Raw genomic sequence first — 15,915 nt, 5'->3', positions numbered from 1 at the left:
AATATGTATAACGAATAATATAAGTTAATTGATAGTTTATAAGAGAATTGACACGTAAAGACGCTTAAAATAAGAAGACAATGAATTACAACTGCTTGGGAACCCATTACTCCACGACCTTGACTGAAATATTAGATAGTGCGTATTATAAATAGAAATGTCAAATATGATCTAAGTCTAACAATGTAAACAAAAAATAATACTGAAATTACCTCTGTCAAAATGCGATTATTCTATCTTTGATAAAACCTGCATGTAAGGAAATTCCAGAAAAAAAAAAATATATATACATATATGTATTACTGACGTCATTTTACTTGGCATGATATAGTTACACTTTATTCTTTTACAGAACAGAAAAGCATTTTTCTTTTTATTTTAGAAAACCTGAAATTCGACACAAGAAATCCCGTATCTCAGAAACACAAAACCTCCCAGGAGCAAGACGGCGCGCTGCTGCGTGGCCAGTGACCACAGAAGCTGGCCGAGGTGAGCGGTGAGAGGCGAGGGTGAGAGCGCGTCTCGCATTTTTCCCCTCGTGAGCGTCCTCCCCACGTATCCCTAACCATGTCGGCCCATGATCAGATGCGAGCCATGCTGGACCAGCTGATGGGGACGTCGAGGAATGGTGAGTAGGGTCTGTGTGTGGTGTTTCCCAGGCCAGTGTTGGGGGAGTGGAGAGAGGGGCGGCGGGCCAGGCGAGGAATGGCCGAGGCGGAGGTGGCGGGGAGAGGGAGAGGAAAGAGTGACTGCGCCGCGCTCTTCACGCCGCCTTGGTTTCCTCGCCCTTCTCACCATCGGGGACTAATGGATCGCGGGGATCGTTGTGTTGCCCCACCAGCAGGTTGTTGGTGCAGCTGTAGTGGCGGCACCCGCGCCCCGCCACTCTGGGGCACAGGGAGTGAAAGCAAGGTGGCGCCGCGAGATGGTGTAGGAGTCTCCCTGACTTGTTTTCTTTGGGTGGGAAGTTAAAATCAGTCGTGATAGGTTTGCATATTTTCACTCCATTGGTTCATCCTCGCCTAAAGCCTCCAGCTGTTAACAATGGATATGAATTATAGGTCGGTGGCCACACCCCTAACAGTTATTTTTGGGAACTATTATGTATTTTATATGAAGTCAAAATAAAAAAAAAATAAGAAAATTAATCAACCATAGATTTTTGTTACTAATTATCAGTTTTTTTTTATTTATTTATTTAATCATTATTATTATTATTATTTTTTTTTTCATTTCCATTTCCATGCACATACACTCATTCTACAAGCACTTGACAGCTGGTCAGTGACAATGCTGATCCTTGTACTGCAACACCAGGAAGTGAAATATATTAACAGTAAAGTTTTGGTGCTTAATACCACTACATTTCCTTCCCATTGCCCAGATAGTTGATACTTTCACATGATGTCCTAACTTGAAAGCATTTTTGCTTACATTTCAGCTTCAGATCACCACCATTGTGACATTGAATTATTTTCATATGTGGCTATACTGTAAGAAATGAAAAAAAAAAAAATGAGAAATGCCTGTTAGCTGTTACAAGCAGTACCAAACACATGAGTTTGTAGACTGTAATAGTGATATCTGAACACAAATGGTGCCTCTATAAAACAGTGGCACACCAATGTTGTAAATTTAATTAGATGCTCTAACAGTCATGGCAGAAAATTGATGTTTTTGGAATATATCAAGTGCCAGATTTGTGATTGTTAACTGTATGTGTATGGAAACCATTAATTTGCAAGTCCATTCATAATTGAAACCATTTTTGCTGCAGCATGTCGAGTCTTCACATTGTTGGTGGTGTTTTTATCGGCGGTGACCTATAATTCAGACTCTTGGAATACTAAGAGGTAGATAATGTCCCTAATTTTGTCTCTTGATGGTATGATTTGCTTCAAACTTGAGAACACTTTGTTAGATGTTTTGGATTTCAGTATGGGAACTGAATTTTGGATATACAATCTGTAATAAGTGGATGGAGAATGTGTCATTCTGAAAGCCTGCTGAAAACAATTTTCCCATATATATATATATATATATATATATATATATATATATATATATATATATATATATATATATATATATAAACTGGATTTAGTTACCCACTCAAATGAATGTAGCTGTAAAGTAACCAGAAATAGCATTTACAATCTATTAAACATTTCATAAACATTAAGCAATAATTGTATTTGTTCAAGTTCACATTGATGCTAATTCAGGGTGGGAAGAATTTGTCTATTTTACTGGTTTTTTCTTAACCATATGTGCAACTCTTAACTCTTCACATTATCACAATTATCAAATCACATACCTAAGAAAAGACAAGAAACTTTACACCAATGTGATATCTGAAGATGCAGCATACTATCAGGGTGCATCATTATCTGGCACAGTAGTGTGCCAGAGGAAAATGTCAGCTGACAAAATTATATGTGTTTTTGCTTCTTTATGTAATTAGACAGGAATTGTCATGTGTGAAGGCATTACATATGGAAGATGCCTTTGTTTCCAATCCAAGGTAATCCCAAAACTTAGAACGTGTATCATCATTGAAAGATTGTGATTATTATATTCAATGATTTTGACCAAGCGTTTCCAGTTGAACATAGTTGAAGAGTAACTTACAATGATCATTGAAGTGCTAAGATTCCTGGTGTATATACAATCAATAAATAATTTTATTAGTTGGCATTCAAATTCCCTGATGGTGACCTAGAAAGAGCCTACTTGAAGTAAATTAATCTTTTTATAACTTAAGAACTTAAAAATATAATACATAGCATATTGAATAATGACTTGACCGATTGGTGCCAGCCAGTATCCTTCATCTTATCTGATAAAATCAGTGATAAAACTGAATCCAATATTGTATTGACCTCCCTAAAAACACTTTTTGTTCAGAGCATAAAGTAATGGAATATTCATAAGTTAGTACTAGTGCTGTGGTGGCCTTCAGGAAATTGATCATCCTGATTATAGATCTCAAATTTATGGTAATGTAATCAGGAATGCAGATGTGTGACTCCTTTACTTGAGCTTTGTCGCATTCTTGCATAATTTTAAGTCCTTTTTAGACTGGGGGATAGCAGTTCTCCCACCCTGATGTGATGACACTATTGGTATTGCTTGGTTCTCAAAGCAAGGAACATTTGATGGATTCAGCTTTATAAATTTGGGACATAATGTAGGAAGAATAGCAGTTGGGTCATTGAGTGATTAGGATGTGTAGTGGTGTCCTGCTAAGCATGCTGGTCACAGGTGCTTCATCATTAGGTGTTCATTATGTGTATGTGATATGTATTGTCTGTCTTGAGTGACAGCGGTTTGTGGTGTGTATGGCTACATGCCATTACTGATCACACTAGTAGTGTTGACCAAGATTGTGTTTATACACTTGAATGTGTTAATTTAAACCCTCAGATATAAGCTAAAATTCTTCCAATTACAGTTTGCAATACATGCTTAGTTTATTATACTGCACACATACAGATTCCTGGGGTTTCCTTGGAAGATGGTAATTGGCTCCAGTTAATCAGTGTTGGCTTCTGTGTCTGGGCAAAGTTTGGGGAGCCAGATGAGAGAAAATTTAGTTGCTATAAGTTTTGTTTTAAATTTTATAAATATCATTTGTTGATGTTGAAGTTTTAGATTATTTGCTGTACATAAATGCCAGTTGACACTTACAACAGGCTTTGTAATGTGCCGTTAATTATTCAAGCCAGAGAGGTTTTAGCATAAAGAGGGAGTAATATATATAATTAAAAAGTGAATAGATGCTGCCTGTTAGACTATGAACAGAAGTAGTGTTGTTTCAAGCCTTTGCACTGTCCATGATTGATATTGACGAGATAATCCTAATTTCTTCTAGGGTGGAGCAAAGAGCGTCACAAAGCTTTAACTTGACATGCTGGAAATCTCGGCAGCCACGTGTGTATAACCTCCTGTCTATTTTTCGCCAAGTGTCTCTTAATCATTTTGTAACAGTTTTGATTATGCAGTTCATCAAACTTACTGTGTGTCTTTTCTGCAATTTATCAAGTTTGGTAGATTCACTTGTTTTAACTGTAGGAACACAGGATGGTTGGCCCATTCTTGTGACAATCTACTCTTCACAAGGAAATAAGAAAAGTCTGATTTATAGTTTTTTTTAGCCAGTTCTTATGTGAAAGTTGTCAGAAGCTGGTACTGTACATGTCCATTACAGATGTTCTTAGTAACCTCTCCAATAATGCTCAACACAGGGCATACTTTGCAGGGTTTACCGGCGGCTGAGAAGATAAGCTCCCTCCTTTCGCCTTGGGGGTGCTGGTTGTGAGTTTTAGATGCATAATGTCAATATTTAGCCCTTTTCTCATAATTTATCTCAAAAGTTTTTTCCTTAATTTCTTTTAATGAGTCACTAATGTGTTGAGGTTTGGTGTGACCTGATGTGTGCATGTGTTTGAACTCTGTTAGTGTGCAGGTGTGGAAGTGTATGTGACTGTGCAGGTGTGTGATTGTGTGAAAGTTTGAGTGTAAATATGCATGTGTGCAGAGAGGGAGAACAAGAATGTCATATATACCTGGAGTACAAGAGTGTCATAATACCTGGAGTGCATCTTGGTGGGTTGGTGAATCAGGTTACACCTCTACCTCATAGTGTCAAATCAGGGAAGTTAATATATTCATGGAGCATGACCTTGCTTTCCTGAACTGCATTTTTCCTTTTACATAGTGCTCACTCCATATTGTTATATATTTTGCACTTTTCATTTTTTTGGAAAGAAAGTTGTGGGGAACTTTTGATGAATTATCTTTTTATCTTGTGCTTTACTTCAAGGTCATGTTTCACCCTATATTTAAGTATTAAAAGTTAGGCTGAAGAGTTGGTGCTTCCTGTTGTGATTCCTTGAGCCATAACTAGTATGGAGTAATGCTTCATGATAGTCAGCTAATGAATGTTGAGGAATAAACTAGATCTAGCCTCCACAGTATCAGTGTGAACCCAAGTCTTGTGCTGTGACCTGGAAAGGATTGCTAGTTTTTGATCCATGGCTGGTGATCTTCCATAGGTGATGACACCACTTACCGCCTCAAGTTCACTGACCCCAAGGTGTGCAAGAGCTTCCTTCTCACCTGCTGTCCACATGAAATTCTCTCCTCTACAGTGAGTACCAAACTGCAGACACTAGTAATAGTGGAGAACCTGAGTGACGTTTGATCAATATTCTATTGCAAAGCATTTCAGACAAAGTTTAATGTTTATAATTTTCAGACACCCAAGTTATTGAGATGCAGTATGATAACTGTATGTATAATTTCAGGCTACTAATATTGATAGAAATCTGACTTACCCTTTTACACATAAAAAGATTTATGTCTGATTTCCAGCGTATGGATTTGGGCGAGTGTCCCAAAGTGCATGACCTGGCCCTGCGTGCTGACTACGAGCAAGCCACCAAGACTAAGGATTACTACTATGACATTGATGTAAGTGGATAACCAGAATGAATTACAGAATATTTAGTCTATCATTTGCAGGAATCAATGCACATGTGTCATCATTATAATTTGTAATATTTCTCTATGTTAGTCTTGCCATTATCTTCCCTGCAGGCCATGGAACATCTACAGTCCTTCATCACAGACTGTGACAGGCGCACAGAATCTGCAAAGAAGAGACTTGCTGAGACACAAGAGGAGCTGAGTGCTGAAGTAGCTGCTAAGGCAAACAAAGTACATGACCTTGCTGAACAGATTGGCAAGAAACTGGCAAGAGCAGAGTCCCTTGGTGCTGATGGTATGGTGGAGGTATGTACTGCCCCTTATAAAGTTGAAACCTGTATTTCATTAATTTCCTTTCTCTTGATTGCCTTTATATTGAGCTACTATAATTCCTGACAAATGATCATTGTTTTGCTTGTGAGCCTCTAGAGCTGTGGTTCTCAAACTTATCCTGAGTGAGTACCATTTAGAGGTCCCATACAGTCCCCACTTGCCTCCTGATTTAAGAAAATCTCAATTACAACAAATATCAATTTATTCACAAGTAGAACACAAATGAACTAACAACAAGGAACACAACTCAATTTAATGCAAGGGATGCACCTGTTTCTTCTCCACTAGCTGATCGATGCCAGATTATCTTCTGTAATACAATTATGATTTTTCTGAGAAATTAGCAAAATTTAACAAATTTGCATATGATGCTGAAAGTCTAGTACCACCTGGAAGACCATTGCATACCACAGGTTAGGAACCACTGTTTCAGAGGGAATGACATGTTATTACTAATGATATTCTAATGTTTTCTCTTGTCATATTTTACAGGAAAGTATGAAACTTATGGAGGAAGTAGAAGACTTGCGAAAGCGGAAGGCATCAGCTGAGCAAGAGTACCGCAACTCCATGCCAGCATCCAGTTACCAGCAACAGAAGCTCAGAGTGTGTGAGGTGTGCTCCGCCTACCTTGGTATTCATGACAATGATCGTCGCCTGGCTGATCACTTTGGTGGGAAACTCCACCTGGGATTTATCAAGATAAGGGAAAAGCTTGATGAACTGAAGGTGAGTATAGGTGTTGTGCTTACTGTTTTGTCGGTATGACCATTCCTGCTCATCTTTCTGTCTAGGCTAGAACTAAGTTTTGTAGAACTTTCAACTTGTATTACAATTTTTACTTGTAACAACTTCCTTGGAGTATTGAAGCTTTGATGCTCATGTGGTAACTAGATATATTTTGTGACGTGCAGAAAACTGTGGAGAGCCGCCGGGAGAAGCGACGAGAAGAGCGTGAGTTGGAGAGAAATGCACGATTTGGTGAGATAGCTGACTACGATGTCACAAGGTAAGGTGTTGGTGTCAGTCAAGTCGAAAAACGGAACAGACTTCTACACATGATCCAAATTAGCAAGGGTGGCTCTCATAAACACTATATGACATTTTCATAACATGTCACATTTTACAAAAAACTAATTCTTATTTAGTTTGTGCCAGAATGTTAAATTTAAAAAGGTAGGATAAAAACAATTTTGTCACCATTTTAAGTACACTTTCTTGTAGTACATACTTCTTAAGTATTGTGCTAATTCTTGCTGGTTGCAGGCTTCAGTTCATGGATATGGTATTCTCCTATTTCATTTTCTTTCTTTTGAAATTACTATTATTGCCTTGGACTTATTTGTTTACTTTTGTTAGTTTTCGAATAATCTTGATTACTTACATTGCCATGCAGAATGTCAAAATAGTTCATCCAAGACGACCCAGTGTACAGGTATAGTGTAAATGTGTAGAGTACATGTGGTATCAAATACTGTTGCTTAAATTATACATGATTATATGTTTTTAATGACTGCAAATAGTTATAAAATTGCTCTCTCTGCATGTCAAAGAGTCGTACCTATTACCTGCAGTGGCCATTGTAATCATGAGCAGTGCAGGTGGAGTTGTTGACAGTTCAGACCTCAGAAGACTCAACTCAGACAATTACGTTTTCTTGGATTTAATAGTTTGCTACTTATAGGTACGTGTTACATGTTGACCTGTGGTAAGTAATAGCTTTTGTTTTTGTTCTCATAAATGGTTTTCAAAGTTTCTGATTAAAGATGAAGGTCTTGAACCGTGAATGAATGGGATTTTGTCAAGGCAGTAACAAAGCCTTCCCAGAATTTTCTCATACTTAAGAGAATGGAACAGGAATGCTAACAGTTGTATTGGAATGTATGGAGGTGTAATGTGTTAAGAATGAAAGGCATGTTTGAACTGGACATTTCTGTCATGGCCATCTTATGCAAAGGGCTCCACAGGGGAGAGCAGGGCATCATTAGTGGTGGACAGTTGTCTCCACTTGAAGCTTTTTAGCATCAGGAAGTTTGACTGAGAATACTGTCTCTCTCTCTCTCTCTCTCTCTCTCTCTCTCTCTCTCTCTCTCTCTCTCTCTCTCTCTCTCTCTCTCTCTCTCTCTCTCTCTCTCTCTCTCTCTCTGTTCTTTATCAATTCTTTATCAATTATAAAGTATGTGTGTTGTGCCTGTGATGTCAGCGCTACCTGAGAGTGCAACCAGCAGCCTTTCTATTCAGGGACCATGAGCGTGAACGCTACCGAGATGCTGAACGGGAGCGACGAGATCGGTACCGGGACGGGGATCGGGAGAGACGCCGCCGCAGGTCCAGATCAAGGTCACGATCCCGAGAGAGGCGCCGACGCAGGTCCAGATCCCGCGACCGCTACTACAGGTCACACTCCAGATCCAGGTCACGTGACCGTAGGTAAACTTGCAGCTGTAGTGGATGACCAGCACCCCAACAAGGATTCAAGAGTGAGTTGATTACACTGAGGACTTCTGTAGGATATATGGTTTAAGTTTATGCAATTAATTTTAGTTCCAGCAGTGTATAACTTTTATCTGTACCATGTGTGACAGGAAACGCTGCATCTGTAAAAAGCTGATCTGATGGTTGCTTATGTTTGCATGAAAGTGTTCCAAAATAAAAAGCTCTTCTTGAATGTAGTATGTATTTTTCATTGGAATCATCTCTCAAAGAATGTAGTCCGGTCAGAGTGTGTATCGTAGTGTTTCAGGAGGCTGATGAGTGGCGGCAGTTGCTGAAAACTGGGCTCATCTTTAAACAGAAGTCCCATAATCCAGTGCCCTCACTTCTGGCAATTGAGATGATTAAAGATTTACAAATGGTGTTGTGCAGTGTTAGGAGGTTCGGCTCTCGACCTTAAGGTCGGGCATTCCACCCTGAGATGGTAGTGATTGGCAACCCTAAGCAAGTGGACCTCCAGGTGACTCAACAGATGGAATCGTATTTGTTTATTTACATAAAAAAAAATAATGTTACAAAAGCAAATAATTATATATATATATATATATATATATATATATATATATATATATATATATATATATATATATTTGAAAGTTGTATTGATGAAGGGACCCATTTTTTTTAAGACAAACGGCTGCGGTAGAAATAGGAATTGATTACGTTGGTTAACGAAGTGATAGAGGGATCGTATCCATACTTGGGCAGGCATTCGTGTCGGTACTTTGCACTGCCTGGAACTTATTGTGTGTAGGTCTTGGGAAATCAAACTAAAATCTTTGGTGTAGTGGGAAAAGTGGCCATAAGCGCAAAGGCACTGCACATCTTAATAGGAATACTTTTCATCTGTGAAATTAGTTAAATAGAAAATTTCCCCTTCTACAAACCGTGTATAGGGAGAGTCCCGGATGTACTTTGTTCATGTCTTCCCCCGTCCCCCCTCAACCCCCGGGACCGACCGTTTACAGCGTGATTGACGTCATGTGACGTCAGCAGCGTATTATTTGTAATACTTATTTTCTTCCTTCTTTCTTAGCGGTCAGGGACTTGCTGTATTTCGCCATACTTGAGAGTTTCACTTTGGCATAAATTCACACTGGCTAAGGTAACACGAAAATACATAGCAACTGCACTATCTACGTACTATGTGTACCTAGACGACTACCTATAATAGTGAGACTTAACGATGGTGGTGATTGATTTCCTTCTATATAGGTTCGCGTATTAATTATTCATTCTTACATAATTTTTGGGGAGATACAAATCACCTATTAACATGCCGTATGCCTTTCTTCTACAAACCTTGGTGGCTCCCATGCTCATGAGTCACACGTGTCTGCTGTCTTGCAACGAGGCAGTGCTGTGACTATTATTTGTTGGGGGACTTCCCCGACACTCCACCCTTTACCATTGTTCACCTTATTACTAAAACTTCATACATTACATGTAAGTAGATGGATACATAGACATCTAGACTTTTTAGAAGTGACATTTTATTCCTGTTATGCTGATAAATGTTCATTGAAATTCACTGCCACTCCTCACACTGACGGGTGATATGGTTTCTTTAAATGTCTCGCCTCAAACTTTTTGTTGAAACTTCTTGATGACTTTCAATTTCATTTTGATATTTAATTAAATAACTGTACGTGGGAAGTATTTGCCTGACGCGTCTACACAACTACCGTAGTGAAGAAAAGGGATGTGCGCGAGATTAGTAAGCGCAGCAGAACGTCGCAGCCAGGCGTATAGCTATAGTCCTGCAGCACCACAGCAGCACGTGGGACGGTGGGGCCTGGGCCTCGTACTACCTGACGCAGCAGTCACAGGTTTGCCCTTTAACCGTTACCTCTTTATGGCTGTCACTGCATAGGATACATAAAGCAAGACAATAAAGGGTGTTAATTAGCAGCTGCTTGGGTGAGTAAGCGTATTTATTACTGTCTGCGTAGGGAAACTTATACGTCTTAAACTTGCTGCAGATATTTGGAATATAAACAAATTATATGAATGTCATAAGCCTAGAAATCAAACTGCTCTATATCTTTACGCATCATAATATTACGCATGGAGTCGTGTCGAGGCTGTGGCTTCAGTCAAGTGTGCAGGGAGCATGTTGCATGTGACGTCATGTTGTGGCGGGAGAGTTCTTGGGGTTTCCCAGAGATTCTTTTTGTCCAGGGTTACCGTACTTAATGGTGCTCGAGGCGGGAGAGACGCGTCCTCTGTCACTCAGTACAAAAGGGTTGCGAATGAGGAAAGCTGTCATCCATGCCTCCCCTTGCTTCCACTTCCTTTCTGTGCCCAACAAACACACACACACACACACACTAGTAGCGTAGTGGTAAGCACGTTCGGCTCACAACCGAGAGGGCCTGGGTTGAGTCCCGGGAAGTGGAGAGGCAAATGCGCAAGCCTCATGTAACCCTTATTCACTTAGCAGTAAATAGGTACGGGATGTAACTCGAGGGATTGTGGCCTCGCTTTCACGGTGTGTTTGGTGTGTGATGTGGTCTCAGCCCTACCCAAAGATCGGTCAGTATGAGCTCTGAGCTACCCCCTTATGGGAAAGGCTGGCTGGGTCTTGGTGAACAACACACATGTAGTCATGTGAATGGTTCGATTTCTTTTTCATAGTGAGATGAGGACCCGGTTTACTTAAGTTTACATTAAGATGCACACACAGTTATGTTCCTTCACTGACAGACAAAATTGGTAACAGCTCTGGTAATTTTCGTCCTTAGCCCGCAGTACAAATTACAAGGTAAATAATAGTAATAATAATAATATAAGTAACATTAGGCAGACAAAAATAAAAATACACTGGTTTACTTTAACCGGGAATCATTGCTTTCCCTCAAGTATCCAAGAAAAACTAGTCGTAGTGACGCACATCGGCGAGGGGTTCCAGTAGGGCCGATAGTGACCCCGCTCCAACCTCTTCCCCGCATCTTTCCCCGCTGTCTCACAGGAAGCTCCCGGGGTGCTTATGTGGTCCAGGCTTTAGGCAAAACAAGTTATATACCACATGGAAAATTGTTGTGGTGTCGTTTGCCCGATTATATAACTATGAAGAGTAGAAAATTGTGTAAAAGGGTTCGAACAGTACAATATTACGACTGGTGTTTGTGTGTTGAGAGGAGTGCATCTGGCGTGCACCGTGTGTGTGTGTGTGTGTGTGTTACAGTGAATGTTGTGTAGGTCAAATAATCAAATAGAAATACAAACAATTCTTACGTAACTACATCTTGCTAACTCATTCATGTAAACAGCATTAGACTATAAATCGGTGTTGTTTACACAAAATCGATTTAACTTATTTACAACCTGACGTTACTGAAGAAGTTTGGTAATCATTTTTCCCCTATTTTCTTTCCTTATTTTGCGAGATTACTTAAATCGATGAAAAAAAAAATCAACATTGCATGTATACTTATCCATATGTATAAAGCTCTTCATGTTTTCCTTTTGTGATTGGAGACAATGAGTGAGATTGGGAGGAATACGTGTATGTGTTATGCATATATTCGGCGGCTGAAAGGGACAAAGCAGACCGGGAACACCCTCCCCATGTATTTTATTCCTACAGTGAGATGAGACATAATGACTTGTTTCGGCTATTCCCCTTCAAGGATGACCTGACTGGACCGTCTGGTATATAAAAAGAAACGTGTGCTCTTTACTTCACAAGTGCATGGTGAATGATCCTTCTTTATCATCATGAATCTGAAAGTGTTCACGATTTTTAACTTGACATCAACAGTTAATTACTTATCTTCGACTGAGAATGTTAGATTATATTGTGTTTTATTGTTATATAGTACCTAATATCTATGGATAATAGTTTACGTCAAAAGCTGCCTCAAAATAAAAAAAAAAAAAAAAAGCGTAACAAAACTTCTTGTTTGGGAGTTTATGGCTACCACGCTGCCTAACTTTTTCTCTCGTCATGGCATCTCAACACTGCACTAGAGCGTTCGTTGGTTTGGTTTCTAGGAATTGCGAGGCTAGGCTACATGAAGGTCTACACGTTTCACTGTTGATAGGATTCTTCTGGTCCTCACTCTGTTATCACGTGGGCTTCGCCACTTCCTAACCAACTTTCGTTTTTATTTATTTAGTTTTTTTTTTTTTTTTTTAATCTTACCAGTAGATAATTTTAGTCACTGGTTCTATCCTGTTTAGCCCCCAGTTCTCTGTCGCTCTGCATTACTTTTTATTGGCACGTGTTGTCTCTTAGGTGATTTTGTACAAGGATTTTTTTTATGTATGAAGGAAAAATTAGATAAAGCTACTGTAAATTAAGGGGATATGAAATCAAAAATTATTATTACGTATATGTATTATTAGGCTATATCTTATTAACGGATCAGAAAGAAAAATAAGTAAATAAGAAAAACAAATTGAGCTACCATCTGCCGAATCGTTTTGTGTTGAGAAGCACACCAAGGATTTGTTCGTAACTACAAAATGTGTTTCTCATGCCCCGGATATTCGATGGAAAACGTTTCTTCTTCCCTCGAAGTTAAGAGAATAAAGCCACAGCCACTGACTCATGTCTATCGGAAAGTATTTTCTCTTCAAAGCATCATGATCCTTCAAAGATGGTCAGGCGTGCGTATACGCAAAGAGCAGAAGGCAAGGTAGCTGCGGCGTATGAATTCTCTCGTATTAGACTGTATGAAGTGATGTGAGGAGGAATATCATCTTTAAATCAGGGCAGAGAAGTAAGGGTGACCTGTCACTTTAAACTGAAATACAAGCGAGGAAAAAGATGGAGGGAATTAACCGGGTCTGACTGTGGCCGGGTGGTTCCCCTAGCACGCTGTGCGGGGCTGGAGCTGGACGGGGAGGATTGATACGAACTAGAACCGAAATATGTACCGGCTTATTTTTTTTTCTGGCGCATCTTTTTCTTTCTTTTTGTTCTTCCCTACTTCCTCGACGACTGAAGAAGTGCATATCCTGTTTTCCGACGGGGTCATGACGTCAGCAATGAGATAATCCGCTTTCATATAGGGGAGAGTCATCTCCCTCTCGCGTCCTGCTCTCAGTGCCTGCATCTCCCATCCCTCGCTCCCAGCCGTCTTGAGGCACAGGTGGCGGCAACCGGCCTTCACCTGATGAGAGAGAGGTGCAGGTAACCCAGCACTTGGCCGAGGCTCGTATGGAAGTTGCCATTGTACGTACGAGTACCTTGCCTTTCCAGTGCCAACGGTTGTGTCAGACACAGGTGGTGATGATGATGATGTGATTGTAAAATTATGTTAATCTACTTTTTTCAGGTGTGAGAATGCTGAAAAAATATGAAGAAATTAAAATGAAAGTGAAATAAGATATATTGATAGGAAAGGCGCGTTCCATATGTTTCTTCAAGAGTACAAGTCAGTGTGGATAGGTATCGACTCCCTCCAGCCTCCGCCCTCATCTCATTTATAGGTCTCTCTCTCTCTCTCTCTCTCTCTCTCTCTCTCTCTCTCTCTCTCTCTCTCTCTCCACGCAAGCAGTGTACCGTTAACAATCATCATAATCGACAGCCGCAGTGTTTCTTCACGGCAAACAGGACAAACAAACTGAAACAAGTCCAACTACTCTCTATACTGCCGCTCAGGGTTGTCAGGCTGCGAGAGACAGGTGTGCGCCCTGCAGTGGTGTGCTCAAAGTGACGTGGTGGTAGTGGTGTGCCACACGGTGACTCACTCTCTCCTTTACTGTTGTTGTAAGACTGACAAAAGATAATAGTAAGTCAGACAGAAAGAAGTGTATATCAGTGTGTTGGTGTGAAGGATGACTATTATTTGAGTCTGGTCGCTCGTAAGAGAAGGTCTTCGTGGCGTGACTATTCTTCTGGCAGGGCGGGGATTCCCCTTTTCCTCCCCTCCCCCTGTACCACTCCCCCAGTCTTGCCTCTCTCTGGACTTCCCCGACTAAATCCAGGGAAGCAAGGCGTAGTCACCTCCTGGGTCTTGCTAAGTTGTGATCTAAGTATCGTGGGTGTTCAGAGTGCACAAGATTGTCCTGGGACGTGATTTTGTGTCATGGTCAGAGGCGACAGGTGAGTGCTGCCTCCTTGGTACTACCTGGGATGTCTCGATGCTCCGTTTCCTCACTTCCGGGTGTTAGTGTGTCCTGGGTTTCCTGGGAGTTGGCACTTGACTTGATAGACGCGTTCCTGTGCTAACCTAACCTTCATCGGCCCCAAGTTGAAAGTTCTAAGGAGTTAGTGCTGGCTGAGACTCCCCTTCCCTCCGTTGAAAGTGACCTCGGTAGGACTTGCGATGCCGTTTCTAGCACCGTGCTAAAGCCGTACTAAAATTTTACGGTTATGTGCTGCGTTGGCCTTTTATCAGATAGTATACCTTTGTGCCCGAGTGTGTCGTTGTTTGGGGAATATAGTATGCATGACATCCATTTTGAAGAGAAGGGAATGCTGGTGTGTGGTGGAAGAGGTTACAGTGATTAAATTTACCTATATTTACCATGGTAGGAAAGTGGTGTGTAAAATTCTTGAATTTTTTACGTTGATGTGGTATCTACTAAAAGTCTTATGTTTAGTGGGTGAAATTGTCAGTTAATGCATAACACCTGGGATAATGCAGTTAAACTGACCAAGGAATGATATTCAAGATAGTTTTGCAACTCTGAGTCAGGAGCGGGAAATAAAAACTAGTACGTACATTCTGGAGTTGGAAGTCTTACATGCGAAAAAAAAAACTGACAATCGAAGGTTACGCAATCACTTATTCTAACTACGCCAGTGTTCATAGTCATTATTAAGCACGCGTGGAAGGTTGGTGTGAATGTACGTGACCGTTATCAGTTAGATGGTGATGGTTGTAGTGGTGACGGATATTTGATAACCAACTTTGCGTGTGAGGGGTGAACAAGTAAACAACGTACGTAGTGACTGCGTAGTGAATGCGATGTTTATCAACATCGGTTGATGTTGGTTGTGAAACGTGCCAGTTTGGAAGTCGGATCCGCTGGTAGAATTGTACACATGTGAGGTGATTTGTTAATAATGTTTATATATATATATATATATATATATATATATATATATATATATATATATATATATATATATATATATATATATTGTGTGGTAATATTTGAAACTGCTGATTTGACTGGCGCAGGACTTATGGCTGCTACTGTAGTTATATTTGGGTGGGGGCAGGACCGTAATGTAGTATTTACCTAATTGTTACATACAACACGACAAAAGTTGCGCGTACTGTCTCCTGTGTGTGTGTGTGTGTGTGTAATTCACCTCGGTCGTCTGCTGTTCACCCAGCCAGTCTTCCCCATTACGGAGCGAGCTCAGAGCTCATAGACCGATCTTCGAGTAGGACTGAGACCACAATACACTCCTCATACCGGGAAAGCGAGGCCACAACCCCTCGAGTTACATCCTGTACCTATTTATTGCTAGGTGAACACACCCCACACATTAAGAGGCTTGCCCATCTGCCTCGCCGCTTCCCGGGACTCGAACCCGGCCCTCTCGATTGTGAGTCGAGCGTGCTAACCACTATAGGTACACTACGGTGTGTGTGTGTGTGTGTGTGTGTGTGTGTGTGTTTTAAATATTACAAG

At 40.5% G+C, this 15,915-nt stretch overlaps 2 protein-coding genes across 8 annotated transcripts in view; both read left to right on the top strand.

The window, feature by feature from the left end:
• The first annotated feature begins 403 nt into the window (after positions 1-403).
• Positions 404-8,495, top strand: LOC123508311 (putative RNA-binding protein Luc7-like 1). Of its 4 annotated transcripts, XM_045261915.1 has the most exons (9): positions 474-628; positions 3,875-3,933; positions 4,262-4,317; positions 5,058-5,152; positions 5,377-5,475; positions 5,602-5,796; positions 6,316-6,552; positions 6,738-6,832; positions 8,065-8,495. In XM_045261915.1, the coding sequence occupies exons 5-9, from the start codon at positions 5,380-5,382 to the stop codon at positions 8,255-8,257; spliced, it is 816 nt and encodes a 271-aa protein (XP_045117850.1). In that variant the 5' UTR covers positions 474-628; positions 3,875-3,933; positions 4,262-4,317; positions 5,058-5,152; positions 5,377-5,379; the 3' UTR covers positions 8,258-8,495. The 4 variants fall into 4 exon arrangements, with proteins under 4 accessions (XP_045117849.1, XP_045117850.1, XP_045117851.1 ...); XM_045261916.1 differs by lacking the exon at positions 4,262-4,317; XM_045261917.1 differs by lacking the exon at positions 3,875-3,933 and having other exon boundaries at positions 483-628.
• Positions 8,496-10,013: 1,518 nt separating this feature from the next.
• Positions 10,014-15,915, top strand: part of LOC123508304 (nuclear factor NF-kappa-B p100 subunit-like) — a 26,711-nt gene continuing 20,809 nt past the window's right edge. The window contains exon 1 of one of the 4 annotated variants that reach the window (XM_045261899.1): positions 10,014-10,145. Coding sequence is in view for 1 of the 4 variants with exons in the window: in XM_045261895.1 (XP_045117830.1) it covers positions 14,355-14,371 (17 nt within the window). In the remaining 3 variants the exon portion in view is untranslated. Of the gene's footprint in view, positions 10,146-14,218; positions 14,372-14,445; positions 14,583-15,915 lie in introns of those variants that run through there. The other 3 variants (XM_045261895.1, XM_045261902.1, XM_045261900.1) reach the window with 3 other exon arrangements.

Source organism: Portunus trituberculatus, chromosome 24, assembly GCF_017591435.1.
Source record: "Portunus trituberculatus isolate SZX2019 chromosome 24, ASM1759143v1, whole genome shotgun sequence".
In the NCBI taxonomy this organism is placed as follows: domain Eukaryota; kingdom Metazoa; phylum Arthropoda; class Malacostraca; order Decapoda; family Portunidae; genus Portunus; species Portunus trituberculatus.
This window is presented reverse-complemented; position numbering and strand designations above follow the sequence as displayed.

Coding starts and splice junctions, on each gene's coding strand:
- LOC123508311 (XM_045261914.1), top strand. CDS start 568: ATGTCGGCCCATGATCAGATGCGAGCCATGCTGGACCAGCTGATGGGG. Junction 6,553..6,737: donor AAAAGCTTGATGAACTGAAG/GTGAGTATAGGT, acceptor TGTGACGTGCAG/AAAACTGTGGAGAGCCGCCG. Junction 6,833..8,064: donor GCTGACTACGATGTCACAAG/GTAAGGTGTTGG, acceptor CTTTCTATTCAG/GGACCATGAGCGTGAACGCT.